The sequence below is a fragment of the Danio aesculapii genome, chromosome 7, assembly GCF_903798145.1.
Source record: "Danio aesculapii chromosome 7, fDanAes4.1, whole genome shotgun sequence".
NCBI classification, from domain to species: domain Eukaryota; kingdom Metazoa; phylum Chordata; class Actinopteri; order Cypriniformes; family Danionidae; genus Danio; species Danio aesculapii.
This window is the reverse complement of record NC_079441.1, coordinates 13973038-13990557: the sequence shown is the minus strand read 5'-3', so window position 1 is coordinate 13990557 and position 17520 is coordinate 13973038. Positions and strand designations below refer to the sequence as shown.

The 17520-nt window shown below is 32.8% G+C and overlaps 2 protein-coding genes across 2 annotated transcripts in view; one reads left to right on the top strand and one right to left on the bottom strand.

Annotated features, from left to right (window-relative positions):
- The window catches only part of immp1l (inner mitochondrial membrane peptidase subunit 1), a 30446-nt gene extending 17724 nt beyond the window's left edge, over window positions 1–12722 (bottom strand). Inside the window, exon 1 of the mRNA XM_056462719.1 lies at window positions 12657–12722. The gene's annotated coding sequence lies outside the window, so the exon portion shown is untranslated. The remainder of the gene's footprint in view (window positions 1–12656) is intronic.
- Window positions 12723–12844: 122 nt separating this feature from the next.
- The window catches only part of elp4 (elongator acetyltransferase complex subunit 4), a 139653-nt gene continuing 134977 nt past the window's right edge, over window positions 12845–17520 (top strand). Inside the window, 2 exon segments of the mRNA XM_056461074.1 lie at window positions 12845–13016; window positions 16677–16712. Coding sequence (XP_056317049.1) covers window positions 12848–13016; window positions 16677–16712 — 205 coding nt within the window. The 5' untranslated portion in view covers window positions 12845–12847.

Below are 17520 nucleotides of genomic sequence, written 5' to 3'. Positions count from 1 at the left end.
CGAACTTGTGCACAATTAGAAAACTAATGTTTAGAAAGACAACTTCTCTAGATGTCCAATGAAAGAAAGAAACCCAAACTTTTCTCCTATACCAAATTGGTAAAAACCTTCGTAACATTTCCTTTATAGGCTATTAAAATGCTATATAATAACTAAAAATCAAGCTCTCAGACAATTGAGACAAGTTTTCAGAAGCACAGCCTCACTGGATGTCCAATGAAGGATAAACCTCAATCTTTTGATCTGAAACAAACTAGAGAAACCCTTCAATGAAGTGCTGTTTGCTGGTTTATAATGGTTTTGGATATAATTATTAATCACCTGTTTCTAAATGGTCTGTCTCTAAAAGTGAGGGGGACGGATCCCCCCGTCCCCCCTGGTTGCTACGCCCCTGGCTACAGAACAAGTAACCAAAATTCGAGCTCTCGCACAATTATGAAGAAGGACAGCTTCACTGGATGTCCAGTGAAGGATAAACCTAAATCTTTTCTTCTGAAACAAATCACGGAAACCCTTCATTGAAATGCCTTTTACTGGTTTCAGACCACCACATAGCAAGAAACCCTAAAAATTGAGCTCTTGCCGAATTAGAAAACAAATCTTCAGAGGAACAACTTTGCTGGAAGTCCAATGAAGGAAAGAAACCCAAACTTTTCACCTAAAACATTAGTAGAAACTTTTAAAACATTTCCTTTGATGACTGTTGAATTGTTACAAAACAAGAAACTAAAATTCGAGCTCTCGCACAATTAAGAGACATGTTTTTAGAAGGACAGCCTCACTGGATGTCCAGTGAAGTATAAACCTCAATCTTTTCTTATGAAACAAACCAGAGAAACCCTTCAATGAAGTGCCGTTTGCTGGTTTTCAGACCACTACATAACAAGAAACTCGAACTTTGTTTGAAAAATCGAACTCTTGCCCAATAAAAAGAAATCTTCAGAGGAACAACTTTGCTGGATGCCCAATGAAGGAAAGAAATCCAAACTTTTTACCTAAAACACATTGGTAGAAACATTACTTGGCAGAGAAACCTTTCCTTTGTTGGCTTTTGGATTGCTACAGAACAAGAAACAAATGTTCGAGCTCTCGCACAATTAAGAAGAGACAAGTTTTTTTAGAAGCACAGCCTCACTATACAGTATGTCCAGTGAAGGAAAAACCTCAACCTTTACTTCTGAAACAAACTATGGAAACCCTTCAATGAAGTGCCGTTTGCTGGTTTTCAGACTACTACATAATAAGAAACCCTAAAAATCAAGCTCTTCCAGATTTAGAAAACAAATCTTCAGAGGAACAACTTTGCTGGAAGTCCAATGTAGGAAAAAAAACCAAACTTTTTACCTAAAACCAATTAGTTGAAATTTTGAAAACATTTCCTTTTGTTGACTGTTGATTTGTTACAAAACAAGAAACTAAAATTCGAGCTCTCGCACAATTAAGAGACACGTTTTCAGAAGGACAGCCTCACTGGATGTCCAGTGAAGGATGAACCTCAATCTTTTCTTCTGAAACAAACCAGAGAAACCCTTCAATGAAGAGCTATTTACTGGTTTTCAGACCACTACATAACAAGAAACCCTAAAAATCGAACTCTTGCCCAATTAGAAAGCAAATCTTCAGAGGAACAACTTCGCTGGAAATCCAATGAAGGATAAACCTCAATCTTTTCTCCTGAAACAAACCAAATGAATTAAGGTGACCCAGTGGAGCAGAAACCAAACCAAACCGAGCCCCATCCCAAAAGCCCCTATTGCCTCAGGAATGACATCTCCAATATGGGGTGGAATTAATCTCCTTGTCCCCTACTTCCTCCATCCCAGTCCCAGGCCAAGTGTCAGGTGTCTGTCTCCATGTGTCATGGAAAGCGCTTCACCTAATCCCATTACCCACCATCCATCTCCTCACCCCATACCTCAGTCCCCTCTCTTTCCATTCCAGTCAGACATCGAATCCACACCTTTGAATCCTCATAATTACGTCTGATACCCCCCAACACAAACACCATGTACGAGAGCAAGCTCCTATACCCAGAAGCCCCCTCCGTCCAGGGATGTTTCTGCCTGACTGGATGTAGTTGAATCGCAGGGAGGCAGTGAAAGGGCCAGCTGTTGTTTTGCTTATCAAACTCTAGGGTGGGGTGGACAAACTATTGTTTCTGAGACGTTTTCTCTGGCAATTGATAGCGGGATTTTGATTCTTTGCCTGAATTATATATAATGTACACACTTACCTTTTAAGGCTCTATGGTTGTTTTGAAGTAGTGTTGCAGGATATTGGAAAAATATGACTTGATTTTTTATTTTTTTTTTAATATTTCGATTATGAATACAATCTCACCAGGTGGCTTAAATGGATCTATTTGAAAAAGTCATCGTTTTAGACTGATTGGAATTATTTTGTAGGGAAGTACTAAGCATTTTTATCTGCATAAAATATAATAAACCGGTCTCGGTTCACCCCACAGTCCAAAGACATGCGCTATTGGTGAATCTGGTAAGCTAAATTGTCTGTAGTTTGTGTGTATATGTCCTGGTCCTCCAGATCGGATGTTGAGCGTTGGGTTTACAACTCGCCTCATAAAACTAGATGCTACGAAACACCAATATTGTGTGGCTAAATATCAACGTCGAGACAAATGACCCTGGGAGTAAGTATATTTGTATTGTAGAAAAACAAAATACTGCCATGTCAGATTTCTAAAATATCACGTGGCCCCTTTTTTTAGGGGTTTAAAATACAGCCAGCCAAAGCAAACTTTCCATGAAAGTATACTTTAGCTGGTAAACACTTTTAAACTACTATTGGTCTGTGATGATCCAATAGTTAGGTGGGGCTCTAGGGGTTACGCCTTCTTTTATTTGGAAATCTTGGTAAATTTCCTCTGCCTACTTGACATCCGCAAATACAAATGTAAACAATGAAGTGTATAGACATTGAATTATAAATCGAAAGCGACTATGACATAATTATTCTGTGTTTAAAAGCATACCTCACCCAAAAACAACACACAAGACATACTGAACAATATTGGAAATCTGCAACCATTGATTCCATACACTGAAAAAAAAATATTCATTGGATTTACTAGATTTTTTTTTTTAAGTAATTGGTTGCAAACAATTTATATGGGCTGAATTTTAACTAACAAATTAGGTTGAAATATATTCAATTTAATTAGTTTGTTTAAATTCACCCCAAAAATAAATTGTTTGCAAGCACTTACGTTAAATATTTTTAGTAGATCCAATGAATCATTTTTTTTCAGTGTAGTAATTGTTTTTCTTACAATATATGTTACAGGTTTCCAACCTTTTTCAAAATATCTTTTGTGTTCAACAAAAGAAAAAAACTTATACTGGTTTGGAACAAGTCAAGGGTTAACAAAACCAGTCAACTTGTTTTCAACAAAAATGTAACATGTTGTCAATAAATAAATAATATTCACACCAAATCATCAATAAAATGATTTCTGCAGAATCAGGTGTCGCAGAAGACAACAAAAAGGATACTATTTGTTCAAATCATATTAAACTGTAAATTTGTAAATAAATGCAGCCTTAGCAAAAGAGACTTCTTTAAAAACTGAAAAAAAAACTAACAAGCCCAAACTTTTAAATAATAATGTACACTGTAAAAATAAATGTTGAATTACCTGCACTTTTTTAGTCATCTCGAATCAGCCGAATACACAAGACGTGTCACTTGTATTGTTTAGAATGGGGAAAAGTCTAACAAAAGTGTCAATATGATAAATAAAGCCCCACCGACTAGTACAGGAGCCAATCATCGATCGCTGACGATTCTCGGACCAGACGTGTGCTTTTACTACAGTTTTTGTGGTCAACAAACACACTGGAATCTCAGCGAATACTTGCTTCACAGACATATGAAATATATCCACATAAAGCTTGAAATCTCTTTTAAATGAACCAACTACACTAGAAAACAAAAGTTTTTTTGGTTTTGTAATCTGTATGAAAATAACACTATGTACAGTCCGTCCTGTCAAACGCACATCCCATGACAGCAACTACTCAAACAGCCACAAACTAAGTTGTGAATTAATTCTGAAGACCAGTGAGAGCTAATAAAGCATTATTGTAAGGGTGGTGATGTGTAACATGGCCATGAATGAGGTTGGTGTCGTGATCTCGTTACTTTCGAGTGCACATGCGCATTAGCTTGGGAAGCCTGAAAAAAATGCAGATTTTGTTTGATTCAAACGTTTAGAAACTAAGAGACTATGAGACAGTTGTTGTTTAAATTTATTGGTGATTCCAAATATGTAATGTAATCATAAGCTTGGCAAACAGTTTTGTAAAATTCAATGTTTCCCCATTCAGACAGAATGCCCGAGAAGCGTTTTTAAAGATGGCCGCCGAGTGAAATGACTTGTCTTAAAAGGACTTTGGTTAAACTTTGTATCAAGTTTAGTTGAATCCTGATTAACTAATTAAGTAACATAAAAACATTTGTTGGCATGGCTTTTTCATTACATTTTTTAAGTGTACGTGGTCTAACAGTGTATGAACTATCTGACTAGAGCTAATTAATTGACTTTATACAATTCTGTTTTAGCTTTGTCTATCTTATTCGCTTGATCATTCATTCTCAACCTCGAGAGACTTGTCTGTCATGTTTATATTAACCGAATGTGCGGTGGAGGACACTAGCACCGTCTAGTCGTCCAATCACCAACACCATCACTGTTGTGGGCCGTCCAGCATAGGTGAGGATTAAGGATTTAGCATAATAAGATTACACGGCCAGTGAATGATATCAAGAGACAGTCCATATGCGGCCGCCTGGTTTTCCACCGGCACCCCGTGTGTGTGAGAGAGAGGCTGTGTGAGTCAGCTGCTTGGAATCAAATGGAGTTTAGCCAAAATCAAACAGACCTCCAGACAATTGAGATTAAATCTCTATTTCTGAGCATTCCCCTGTGTGTTGAGAACAAGCACTATCTGCCACATGATTCCCTGAGCGGGAAAAGTGACGGACCAAAAATGAATTGTATCTAACAATTGGATAATTAACTCCGAGCCTTGCCTTAATCCAGGATTACATCGCACAATGTATATTTATTTGCTAAACAGAGTTGCATTGAGCATCTCTGGAGAGCCATCTGTGGCCCCGGACCCCAGAAAAAAACCCATAATGCAACAGAAGGGAAAAAGGTTTCCCAGAGTGCCGAGAAGCAGGTGGCATCAAAACAGACTTTTAATCCTAAAAATCTGCAGTAAAACTAATTTTTTGAAATTGAACAAATCTCCTGAGGGAGAAAGAGAGCTGTCATCAATCCTGCTTTATCAGCGTTTAATCTGATAAATCACTCTAAACACTAGATCGCTTACAGTTTAAAACTTGGCAACAAAGAGATTAGATACATTAAGGTTACTGTATAATGCTGCAAATGTTTTCCCTTGCAGATTTGGCAACAACTATATTAACTTCAGAAAAAAATGGTGTTTACTCTAAAGATGTGCATTTTGGTTATTTATTATCTGAGTATTAGGGTTCAACAATATTGGAAAATAATTGTTTTTCTGACATATATAGTTGAAGTCAGAATTATTAACGGAGAGAAGATTTTTAACACATTTCTAAACATAATAGTTTTAATAACTCATCTCTAATAACTGATTTATTTTCTTTGTCATGATGACAGTAAATAATATTTGACTAAATATTTTTCAACACACTTCTATACAGCTTTAAGTGACATTTAAAGGCTTAACTAGGTTAATTAGGTTAACTAGGCAGGTTAGGGTAATTAGGTAAGTTATTGTATTACGATGGTTTGTTCTGTAGACAGTGAAAAAAATATATATATAATTTTAAACTGATTGTGATGATAGGGCAGTGATATTTGCATAAAATATAATAAACTACAGTAACTGTAATATAAATAAATAGAACAAAGCAAAAATAAAGGTCACACTTTATTTCGATGGTCTGTTTGTTGCATTGCATCTACATACCAACTAATTCTCAATAAATTATAAGTAGACTGTTAGATTGAGGTTAGGGTTAGTGTAAGTTGACATGTACTTGCAAAGTTTCTTCTAGTCATTTAAATGTCTGTTGAAGGAGCAGAATCAGCAGATATTAAGCAGACAGTCTACTAATACTCAAATGGACCATCAAAATGAAGTATTAACAAAAGAAAAAATAAATAAATTAAATAATGCTTTATGATTTTCTGGAGAGTCTAACAGGATTCATGTATACAGAAATGTAATAATCACATGTAAATAAGTTACACTGTATAGTCTTCTTTGTATAAAAATTAAAACAATTAATATTTGTTAAAGACACAAATTCACTTGAAATCGTAGTCACAAGCCTTAAAAACACAAGCAAATGGAAAAGAAAAAAAAAAATCACTCTTAAAGTTAAACTTTGCAATGATGACACACATTGCGATATCGATGCTGTAATGATATATACTATATATGATAAATATACTGAGTATTAATCATTAAATCATCTGTTGCATTCTGTCTTGAATTTAAGGTACAGATATTACACTAATATGCGTGAAGCCAAACATAGGATGGAAATATGTCAACTTCAATAGACCTGCATGTAGATCTTCAACTAGTTACTACTTAGTTACACATTTGTTTATGCAAAAGATACATTAAAAAAATTTTTTCATTCCCAAATGAAAATGCACTCACTATTTACTCTCTCTTAAGTGGTTCCAAACGTAGATGAGTTTCTTTTCTATTGACTTCAATAGTGGAAAAACAAAAATTAGAGAAGTAAATGGTTACCAGTTTCCAGCTTTGTTCAAATTATCATCTCTTGTGTTCAACAGAATAAAAACAGTCAAACAAGTGGAGCATGTGTTCATAAACTAAATTTTTCATTTTTTGGGTGAACTATCCTTTTAATACAGCACACCTTATAGACCTGCTATCATTAGTAATGTGCAGAATTACTGACAGAACTTAAATAAAAACATTTGAAATGCTAATAAAGTTTTAGACAAGGCTATTTTGCCAGAAACCTTGTTTTTCTGTTGCTGAACTATTTTTGGTTGTCAAGTTTTTGTGCATTACCACATTATAACGTTAACATTGTGGATAATTCTGGGTTCAGATTGACAACAGTCAAATTCTTAAAAATTATGCATTTTCAAAACTCAGAGCTGAATTTATTTTAGAGGGACAGCAAAACGGAGATACTGTATGGCTTTAAGAGTCAGATATAGTGCAGTATATACTGCAAACACCTGGTATACGAAGCAAAGCATGCAAGCAGCAATTCAGGCATTGAGGGTGATGTCACACATGTGTAAAGGTCACTAAGACTCTGTGCCACCATCTAATGTGCTAACACTCTGCTGACCTCCTGAAATAGCAAAGAAAATAAACAGCAGGCCAGGTGACACTGGAAAACAGTACTGGATTTCTGAAAGCCATTGTTCATGATTGTCGGACATACAGAAAAAAATAATAAATTGGTACAAAAACGGTCTATATATATATATATATATATATATATATATATATATATATATATATATATATATATATATATATATATATATATATATATATATATATATATATATATATATATACATAATGATTTAAATGTTAAAAATCATAACTGATGTTCATTTAAAAATAAAATCAAATTTTTATCCTGTTTTATTAAAATGTAAGAGAATATTTAATTTAAATAAGCAATATATATTTAAATTAAAATATACATAATCTCATAATTTTCAATGATTAAAACTTGCTAAATAGTTGGTAAAACTTAGTGGTTCAAAGAATAGTGCCAAAAAATATAAAGAATAAAAAAAAAATGGTAAACTTGGAGGGTCTTTAAAAACTTTTTATAAAACATGGAAACCTTTGTTGAATTACAGCATATTGATACTTCTCATCTTGAAGCAGAAGTGGAATAACCCTTTTTTGTATATTAACTGTATTATTTAACAACTACATTCTTTTTATTATTTATTTATTTTAAATAAATGAAACTGAAACTTGTCTATAGCGCTTGTTCACTGCTGCTCTTATAGTTGTGTAAATTGCTTCCTTGTCCTCATTTGTAAGTCGCTTTGGATAAAAGCGTCTGCTAAATGACTAAATGTAAATGTAAATGTAAATGTAAATAGATATTTCTACTTGTTTGTGCTGCATGGCTGGGATGATGGGGTGGTAGATATGGGGGTTTGAGGTGGGATAAAAAGCAGATTAGTAAATATTAAAGAATTAAAGTTTGTATTATGTTTGTAAAACTGTATTATGCTTTTGTTTTGTACACCTGAAAAAAAAAATTCATTTTACTGTATACTGGGTATATTATACACACACATACCCAACTGTAACTGTGATTCAAAATAATTTAGATGCAATAGATAGTTACAAACTATGTTTTATGTGAAAGGCCAGTGATACTGTAGGCCAGTCAAAGACAAGATAGTGGCCTTTTTTATCACTATTACTATTATTATTACTTATTAAATATATTTATTATTTTCTTTCTTTTTATTATTTTTTTTTTTTTTTTTCATAGAGGTCAGTATTATATACAGTGCATTATAAACTGTACTTATAAGTGTATATGTGTATACTTGTTTGCTCTTATTATTTTGTTTAGCTCCAATACTGTTCACTCTGTAAGTTTTATTTAGTTTTTCTACCTCTGTTAGTATTAATTTATTTACCAAATTAATAAAAAAGAAAGACCTTCAGTGTAAAGATGATATGATTTCAGCTGCTTCACAGCTTCTTATCACAGCACATCTCAATTCAGACATACACAATTCGACGAGGACTTTGGGAGCTTCAGCGATTCTTAAGAAGATTACACAGATTTGAATGGTGTTAACTAAGATGACGTTCCCTTGAGAACCCAGATGGAAAGAAGACGAGGAGGGGGAAATCTGATGTTCTGGATCTGTGCAGCAGAAGGCAGCCGAGGGTGGCCTTGCATTGCTCGCTTTGTTTACACTGGATCAGAGAACCAAGAGATTTAGCAATCAGAAGGCTATCGGTGCAGATATCAAAACGAGACTGGCGGATTGAGCTTGGATGGAGACACCTGATTGGCTGATGGAGGACAGATGTCAACATGCACTCGATTTACACAACAGTGCAATGGAAATCAAATGAATTTTTTAAAGACGGATAATGACTAAAGCCAATTACAGAGTCAATCCCTGTAAATATGAACAAAAGCAAAGTGATTTCAAAGGATGCTGAGCCAGTCCTGTAACAATGACGTGACATAAATAGACTAATCTTTATTGAAATGACCTTTGACTGCAGCCTGAACCCAAGACAGGGCTGAAAGACAAACAGATCTTATCAGATGTGCCATATATGTTGTGGCTAAAAGAGAAATCATACAATTCTCCATTCAGTAAATCATGCCCATCCCTACCTGTTTGTTTTTAAAATTAGCCTGCTTTGTTTTTAAAAATGATATTCTGTATTGCGTATTGGGGAAAAAAGGAGCAGATTGATGCTGTTTTTGGAGGAGAGAATAAAGTGACCTTCCTGTGGGTCACAAATAAGTGTAACCACAACCCTATAATTGTCCTGGCATCCAAGATTATTGCTTTCCTTTCAACACCAACTCAAACAAACCCTCCGCAGATGACAATCTAGCTTCCCGTTTGAGCAACGCCACTATATTCTTAACCTCAGGTTGAGGAAACCCAAACAAGCTGGTCAGGAAACATTTGACATGTTATGACTGTTAGTATTAGCACTGTGGGGAACAATCAGATATACAGTACGAGCTGATAAAGCTGACATAATTAAAATAACACGAGCGATAGAAGCAGCTGGACAAACTAAAAAGACCATCTCAAGACTGAATGGACATGTCCGGTAGAGATATAGCATTTATATCAGGCGTGTCTAATGTTGGTCGTGGAGGGCCGTTATCCTGCAGATTTTAGCTCCAACTTACCTGCAAGGATGTTTCTAGAAAGCCTAGTTAGAGATTGACTAGCTAGCCCAGGTATGTCTGATTGGGGTTGGAACTAAACTTTGGACACCGGCCCTCCAGGACCAAGTTTGGGCACCCCTGATTTATTCATTCATTCATTCATTTTCTTTTCGGCTTAGCCCCTTTATTAATCAGGGGTTGCCACAGCGGAATGAACCGCCAACTTATACAGCGTATGTTTTACGCAGCGGATGCCGTTCAAGCTGCAACCAATCACTGGCAAACACCCATACACTCTCATTCACACACATACACTACAGACAATTTAGCTTACCCAATTCACCTGAACTGCATGTCTTTGGACTGTGAGAGAAACCAGAGCACCTGGAGGAAACCCATGCAAACATGGGGAGAACATGCAAACTACACACAGAAATGCCAACTGACCCAGTCGAGGCTCGAACCATTGACCGTCTTTCTGTGAGACGATTGTGCTACCCACTGCGCCACCATGATGCCCACCCCTGATTTATATGTATAGAAATGTGAAAAAATATCATTAATTTTCAGTGACTAAAACTGTGAAAAAAATTACCTATGACGGTTAGTGAATTAAAAGGAATAATATCTTGCCACTACATCACAGATCATTTTAAATTTTATAAATAAATAGACATTAAGTATTGATTTGTGATTGGGATTTCCATTCTATTACAGTATGTGAGATAAATAAAATAAATGTTCATAAATTATATCATCATAACCAGTGTTGGGGGTAACGCATTACAAGTAGTGCGAGTTACATAATAATATTACTTTATGAAGTAACGAGTAAAGTAATGCATTAAAAAATTAAGTAATACTATTTGAGTTACTTTTTAAAAAAATATAACATGAGTTACTTTTTAGATTAATTAATTTGCTAAATTAAAATTAGTGTAATCACGTTGAATTACACTCAATGAGAGAATAAGCTCCCCGCGGGAATAGACAGAAACAAAGAAAGCAGAGCCTTGCATTTCTGTGATGGAAGTATTCTCATTATTCTGAACACATGAAAGAAAAGTAGATTGTCTCAGTGGAGAGTGATTTTACTGAATAAGACAAAAATACAAAAGTAGCAAACACATTGCTTTCTACTTTCATTAATTTGTATATACGGCATGTACACTGAAAAAAACGATGTCTGCAAAACTGTTGCAAACAATTTAATTGGGTTGAATTTAAAAAACTAATTAAATTGAGTAATGTTCAACTTAATTCATTTGTTTAAATTCAGCCCAAATAAATTGTTTACAACTCCTTAACTTAAAAAAATTTAGTTAATCCAAGGAATCATCTTTGAATCCTTTTTTTCAGTGTATAGCATCAGGAAGTTCTCAGAAGGTAACCCTGTTCTATTTTTTTAATTACTGTAATTTATTATAAAGGTAAATGAAGGTGTAGGTTATACAGTGTGTCGTTAAATCCAGAGTTCCTCTATTTAAAAAAATACCCTTCATGTTCTGAGAGAGATCAAGTCTCAGGCAGGTATGAAAAAGTCACTCAAAAGTAACTTAAAAGTAAATTACTTTCCATAAAAGTAACTAAGTAAAGCAACTAGTTACTTTTTTGGGGAGTAATTCAACATTGTAATGCATTACTTTCGAGTCAATTTCCCCAACACTGATCATAACAAATAACCACAGACTGTTTATCAGAAAAGATTTTTTAAAAATGTAGTCATTAGTAAATAGTAAAATAAATAAATAAATAAATACTATTAATAATGCTAAAATAAAAATAGTTTACAGATTAGACAAATGTTTGCTTATTTTTTTTAAGCTAAAATCGAAATGGCAATAAATGAAATCAAAACTAATAATTTTATATATATAGTGATTCAGGTAATGTTGGTTTTATATTCACACATTCGTTCATTTTTGAACAGTGACACTCTCCCTATATTATTAACCATACTATTTTGAATATTCAGTCTGAAATCTCATGCAAGTATGACTTCAAAACAACATAAGCACTATTTAATTGACTGTAAACAACGTTGTACTTTCTGATAGTCATTGGCAGCTAATATGATTTCACTATTTAGTATTTGAAGCAATACTTTTCTGGAATTATATTATTAAAGGAAAGCCAAAATGTGTGAATGTAAAACTAACTTTACCCCAGTCTCATAGTGCTCTCTCTCCTTCCATATATATTTTACATACAAGCATATTAAATATAAACGTGTATATGTCTTCAAATATCTGTGGTGAGAATAAAATATAAATAAAAAATAAATATAGATGCAAAATATATAAAAAGATTTAGCATAAGACAACGTAAAACTGACAAATTAAACAAAAAATAAATGAAAAATGTAAAAATTAAACAGTAATGTACATAATGAATAATTTAAAGCATCAAAATAACTGAAATGTTTACTTTTTCCACTTTTACATGACACATTTATGATTATATCTATCTATTAATTTCTCTCACTATTTATTTATAGTTGTATTCATTGCTATAGTCAATACATATAATACTATTATTCATAACAGCTTTACAATGACAAATTCATCCTTGAGTTAACAGTGTCATTGGGGTTTAAGGAATAACCCATTCATATATTCTAGTTCAGGAAGCTGTCGGTTTCAAAATCGACAGCAGGACAAATATACTGGCTGAATGTCACGTGTGATGAAATTATAATAAACTGATTATTATAATTTGTACAGTAATCTTACCAGAATAATGTTCATTGCAGGCGTGCTGTTTGTATTCCTAGATCATGTGTTCACTACGCAGCCGCTGTCAACCTTGAACTCAGTTGCATCATCGTCGCTAAACAAGTCTCTTTCTGATTGGCTGAGCACACAGTAGTTCGGCCGCTGATTGGCTGTAGTGTCATCGACGCTGCTGTCAACACCAGAAAAACATGGCGGCTCCCGTTAGAGGCATGGCTGGATCCAGCAGCATAGGAAACACAACTAGTTTTCAGAAGAAAACCCGCAGCAAGCTAGTTTCTATCCCTGGTACCAGACCATCTGTGCAGAACGGACAGCTCTTAGTGTCGTCTGGCGTAAGCTCGCTTGACTATGTGATTGGTTAGTATCATACGTTTGGCTGAAGCTCGCTGTCAAGTTTAAATGCATTGTGTTATTGAGGTAAAGTTGGGTTTATGTTCGCATATTCGGACTTTCTCCTTAATAATATAATTAGAATTTAGAATCTGATTAGGGAAATAAGCAGCCAATGACTATCCAAGTACATCATTGTTCACAGTCAATTTAATTGTTTTGTTAGTAAGTCATACACACTATATGAGGTTTCAGAGCCAATATTTAAAGTAGTGTGGTAAACAATGTAAATACCGTGTCACAAGTTGTCACTGTTCAAAAATGAACGAATGTGCGAATATAAAACCAACTTTACCTCAATCATTACGTTCATATATTTCACTCTATCTCTTTATATTTTTAGAAATCGAAAACGTTCCCTACTACTAAACTTTCCAATGTCACACTTGTCATTTATGAAAGCATAATATTCAAACATCACAGAGAAATGTACTTATTAGTTCATAATGAAAGTTTTTAATTCATCAAGATATAATCTTTTCATTTATATGATAATTGTACTAAATGAAATATGTTTGTGATTTATATTCCTTATGATATTTATTTGATAATGATTACCTTACTTTGGCATGTTTACATAGTAAAAGTGACAGAAAAATAATGGTTATGTTCAGTAATTGAGAAAAAGTTAATTTTATTATTTATATCACACATTCACACTTTCTCCTTAATAGTATAATTTTAGAAAAAAGTATTTTTTGCAAATGCTAAATAGTAAAATCATATTTGCAGTCAATTACTATCGAAGTACAACATTATTCACAGTCAATTCAATTGTTTTGAAGTCATACTTGCGATTTCAGAGCCAATATTCAAAGTGGTGAGGTAAACAATGTAAATACCGTATCACAAGTTGTCTCTGTACAAAAATGAATGAATGTGCGAATACAAAACCAACTTTACCTCAATCATAACGTTTATATATTTCAAATGCCACTTTATGCCTTTATATTTTTATAAATCGTGAATATTCCCAAGTATTAAACTTTCCACTGCACACTTGTCATTTATGAAAGCATAATATGTATAAACATAACTGAGAAATATACTTATTCGTTCACAATGAAAGTTTTTAATTCATCAAGATGTAATCTTTGCATTTATATGACGCTTGGTTGTACTATATGAAATATGTTTGTGTTTTATATTCCTTATTCATCTGATAATGATTACCTTACCTTGACATGTTTACATGGTAAAAGTGACAGATAAATAATGGTTATGTTCCGTAATTGAGGTAAAGTGGATTTTATATTCACACATTCTGACTTTCTCCTTAATATAATTTCAGAAAAGTATTCTTTGCGAATTTTAAATAGGGAAATCATATTAGCAGCTTATTACTATCAAAGCACAACATTGCTCAGCTAATTAAATTTTGAAGTCATACATGCGATTTCAGAGCCAGTATTTCAAGTAGTTTGGTAAACAATATAAATACCGTGTCACAAGTTGTCACTGTTAAACAATGAATGAATGTTCGAATATAAAACCAACTTTACCTCAATCATTACGTTCATATATTTCACTCTATGCCGTCATATTTTTATAAATCAAGAACATTTCCCAGGATTAAATTTTCCACTGTCTCGCTTGTCATTTATGAAAGCATAATATATATATATATATATATATATATATATATATATATATATATATATATATAGATAGATAGATAGATAGATAGATAGATAGATAGATAGATAGATAGATAGATAGATATAAACATCATTGAGAATTGTACTTATTAGATCATAATGAAAGTTTTTAATTCATCAGGATGTAATCTTTGCATTTATATGACGCTTAGTTGTACTATTTGAAATATGTTTGTGTTTTATATTCCTTACGATATTCATCTGATAATGATTACCTTACTTTGGCATGTTTACATAGTAAAAGTGACAGAGTAATAATGGTTATGTTTATTAATTTAGGTAAAGTTGATTTTATTTATATTACACATTCAGACTTTCTTCTTAATGATATAATTTTAGAAAAGTATTCTTTGCGAATTCTGAATAGGGAAATGATAAGCAGTCAATGATTATCCAAGTACATTATTCACAGTCAATTCAATTGTTTTGAAGTCATACTTAATGTACGTGGGATTTCAGAGCCAATATTTAAAGTAGTGTGGTTAACAATGTAAATACCGTCTCACAAGTTGTCACTGTTCAAAAATTACCAATTGTGCGAACTTTACCTCAATCATAACATGTATATATTTCACTTTATACCTTCATATTTTTGTAAATCAAGAGCATTCCCTAATATTACACTTTCCACTGTCACACTTATAATTTATGAAAACACATTGTATATTAATGTCACTGAGAAATGTAGTAGTTCAATTAATCAAGATGCAGTCTTTCATTTAAATGACGGTTAGTTGTACTATATGAAGTATGTTTGTGTTTTATATTCCTTGTGACGTTTGTTTGATAATGATTACCTTACTTTGGCATGTTTACATAGTAAAAGTGACAGAAATAATGAATATGTTTAGCAATTGAGATAAAGTTAGTTTTATTATTTATATTCACACATTCTGAATTTCTCCTTAATAATATAATTTTTCAGAAAAGTATTCTTTGTGATTTCTAAATAGTAAAATCATATTAGCATCCAGTCACTGTCAAAGTACAACATTGCTCAGTCAATTCAATTGTTTTGAAGTCATACTTGCATGCGATTTCAAACCCAACATTTAAAGTAGCGTGGTAAACAATGTAAATACAATCTTTACATTCATATATTTTAAATGCCACTCTACTTTCACATTTTTCATAATTCGAGAACATTTCCTAGTATTAAACTTTCCACTGTCACACTTTTAATTTATGAAAGCAAAACATATGAACATCACTTAGAAATGTACTTAGTAGTACAAATATTAAATAGTGAAATCATATTAGCAGCCAATCACTATCAATGTACAACATTGTTCACAGTCAAATAAATAGTGTTGTAATGTTGTTTATGAAGTCATACTTGCATGTGATTTCAGACTGAATATTCAAAGTACCATGGTAAACAATATAGGGAGCATGTCACAAGTTGTCACTGAATGAATGTGCGAATAGAAAACCAACTTTACCTCAATTGTTTAGTAATGATGGTAAATGTAAATGAGACACACCCAGACATTTATATGCATGCATGCATGTACGTACTGTATATGTGTGGGTTTGTATTTTCTGTGGAATTATAATACAACACTCAATAATAATAATAATAATAATAATAATAGTAATAAAAATAATAAAAAAACACAAAAATCATTATTTATGCATGATGTTTTGTATTTCAGTTTAAAATAAACATACTCCATGCATACTTTATTATTGAATGCATCTACTAATTTATTGCAATAATTATTCTTTTGCTTTCTAATGTGTGTGTGCACTTGGATGGGTTAAATGCAGATGACCAGTCACAAGAATGAGATGCCATACCTTGCAATCATGTCACTTATTATTTTCTTTTTGTTCCGGTAAATTAAGTATTTTAATTTAATGTTCTTTCTATCTAGTTCTGCTTGAGCCTTTCTGATTGTATTTTTGTAATGAAACACGTCTTTATGTTCTGCTTCTGTCATTAAGAATTCTGCATGTATATTTATAGGTGGCGGCTTGGCAGTTGGAACTCTGCTGCTTGTAGGTAAGCAATGACTTCATATGTCTTCATTATGTCATGAGGTTTTTTATTTTTTATAATCATTAATAAAATGTTTGCAATAATGTTGTAGGTCATTAAGTATTTCGATGTGTTGGATTACATACCTGTAATAGTTGTGTTTTTGAGATTCTGTAAAGAATTATTTATATATTTGGACATTAAGAAGGTTTGCACTTTCCTGTTTGGCAACCATTATTTTTCACCTAACATGCCGTTCTTTTGCTGGTTGTTAAGGCTTGATATTTTCAAAACGTATATATTCATGAGGATCAGATATCGCTACGCCCTAATTTCTATTCTTTGCATTCTTTTGTCCTTTTTTCACTACATTGGAAGTAGCTTGGTCATGGTCTTTTATGATCTATCAAGGCCTGTCAAGGTCACTCATGTCCAAAACACGTGACCCACATGAAATATACAACTGCGTGGATAAGAGATGTAGATGTTTATACCTTATAAGTTAGAAGGCAATTATCTTGCTAAAATGTCATGTATTTTTTCACTTGTATATTATTAACTAGTTTCTGTTTTATAAGCTGCCCCAAACAAAAAAATGTGATATTTGTCATATGCTATTGGTTGGATAAATCGAGATTCATTTTACAAAATTATCTTGAATTGCAGTTTCGAATGGGTTGGGATACTGAAGGAAACAGAAAATATTAGTGTTTCGTCATTTATTGGGAATAAACCTATATGAATATTATTTTCACTTCACGTTAAACTGGAATATAAGAAGATATATATATATATAATTATTATAATTATATATATACTAATTTTTTTTTAA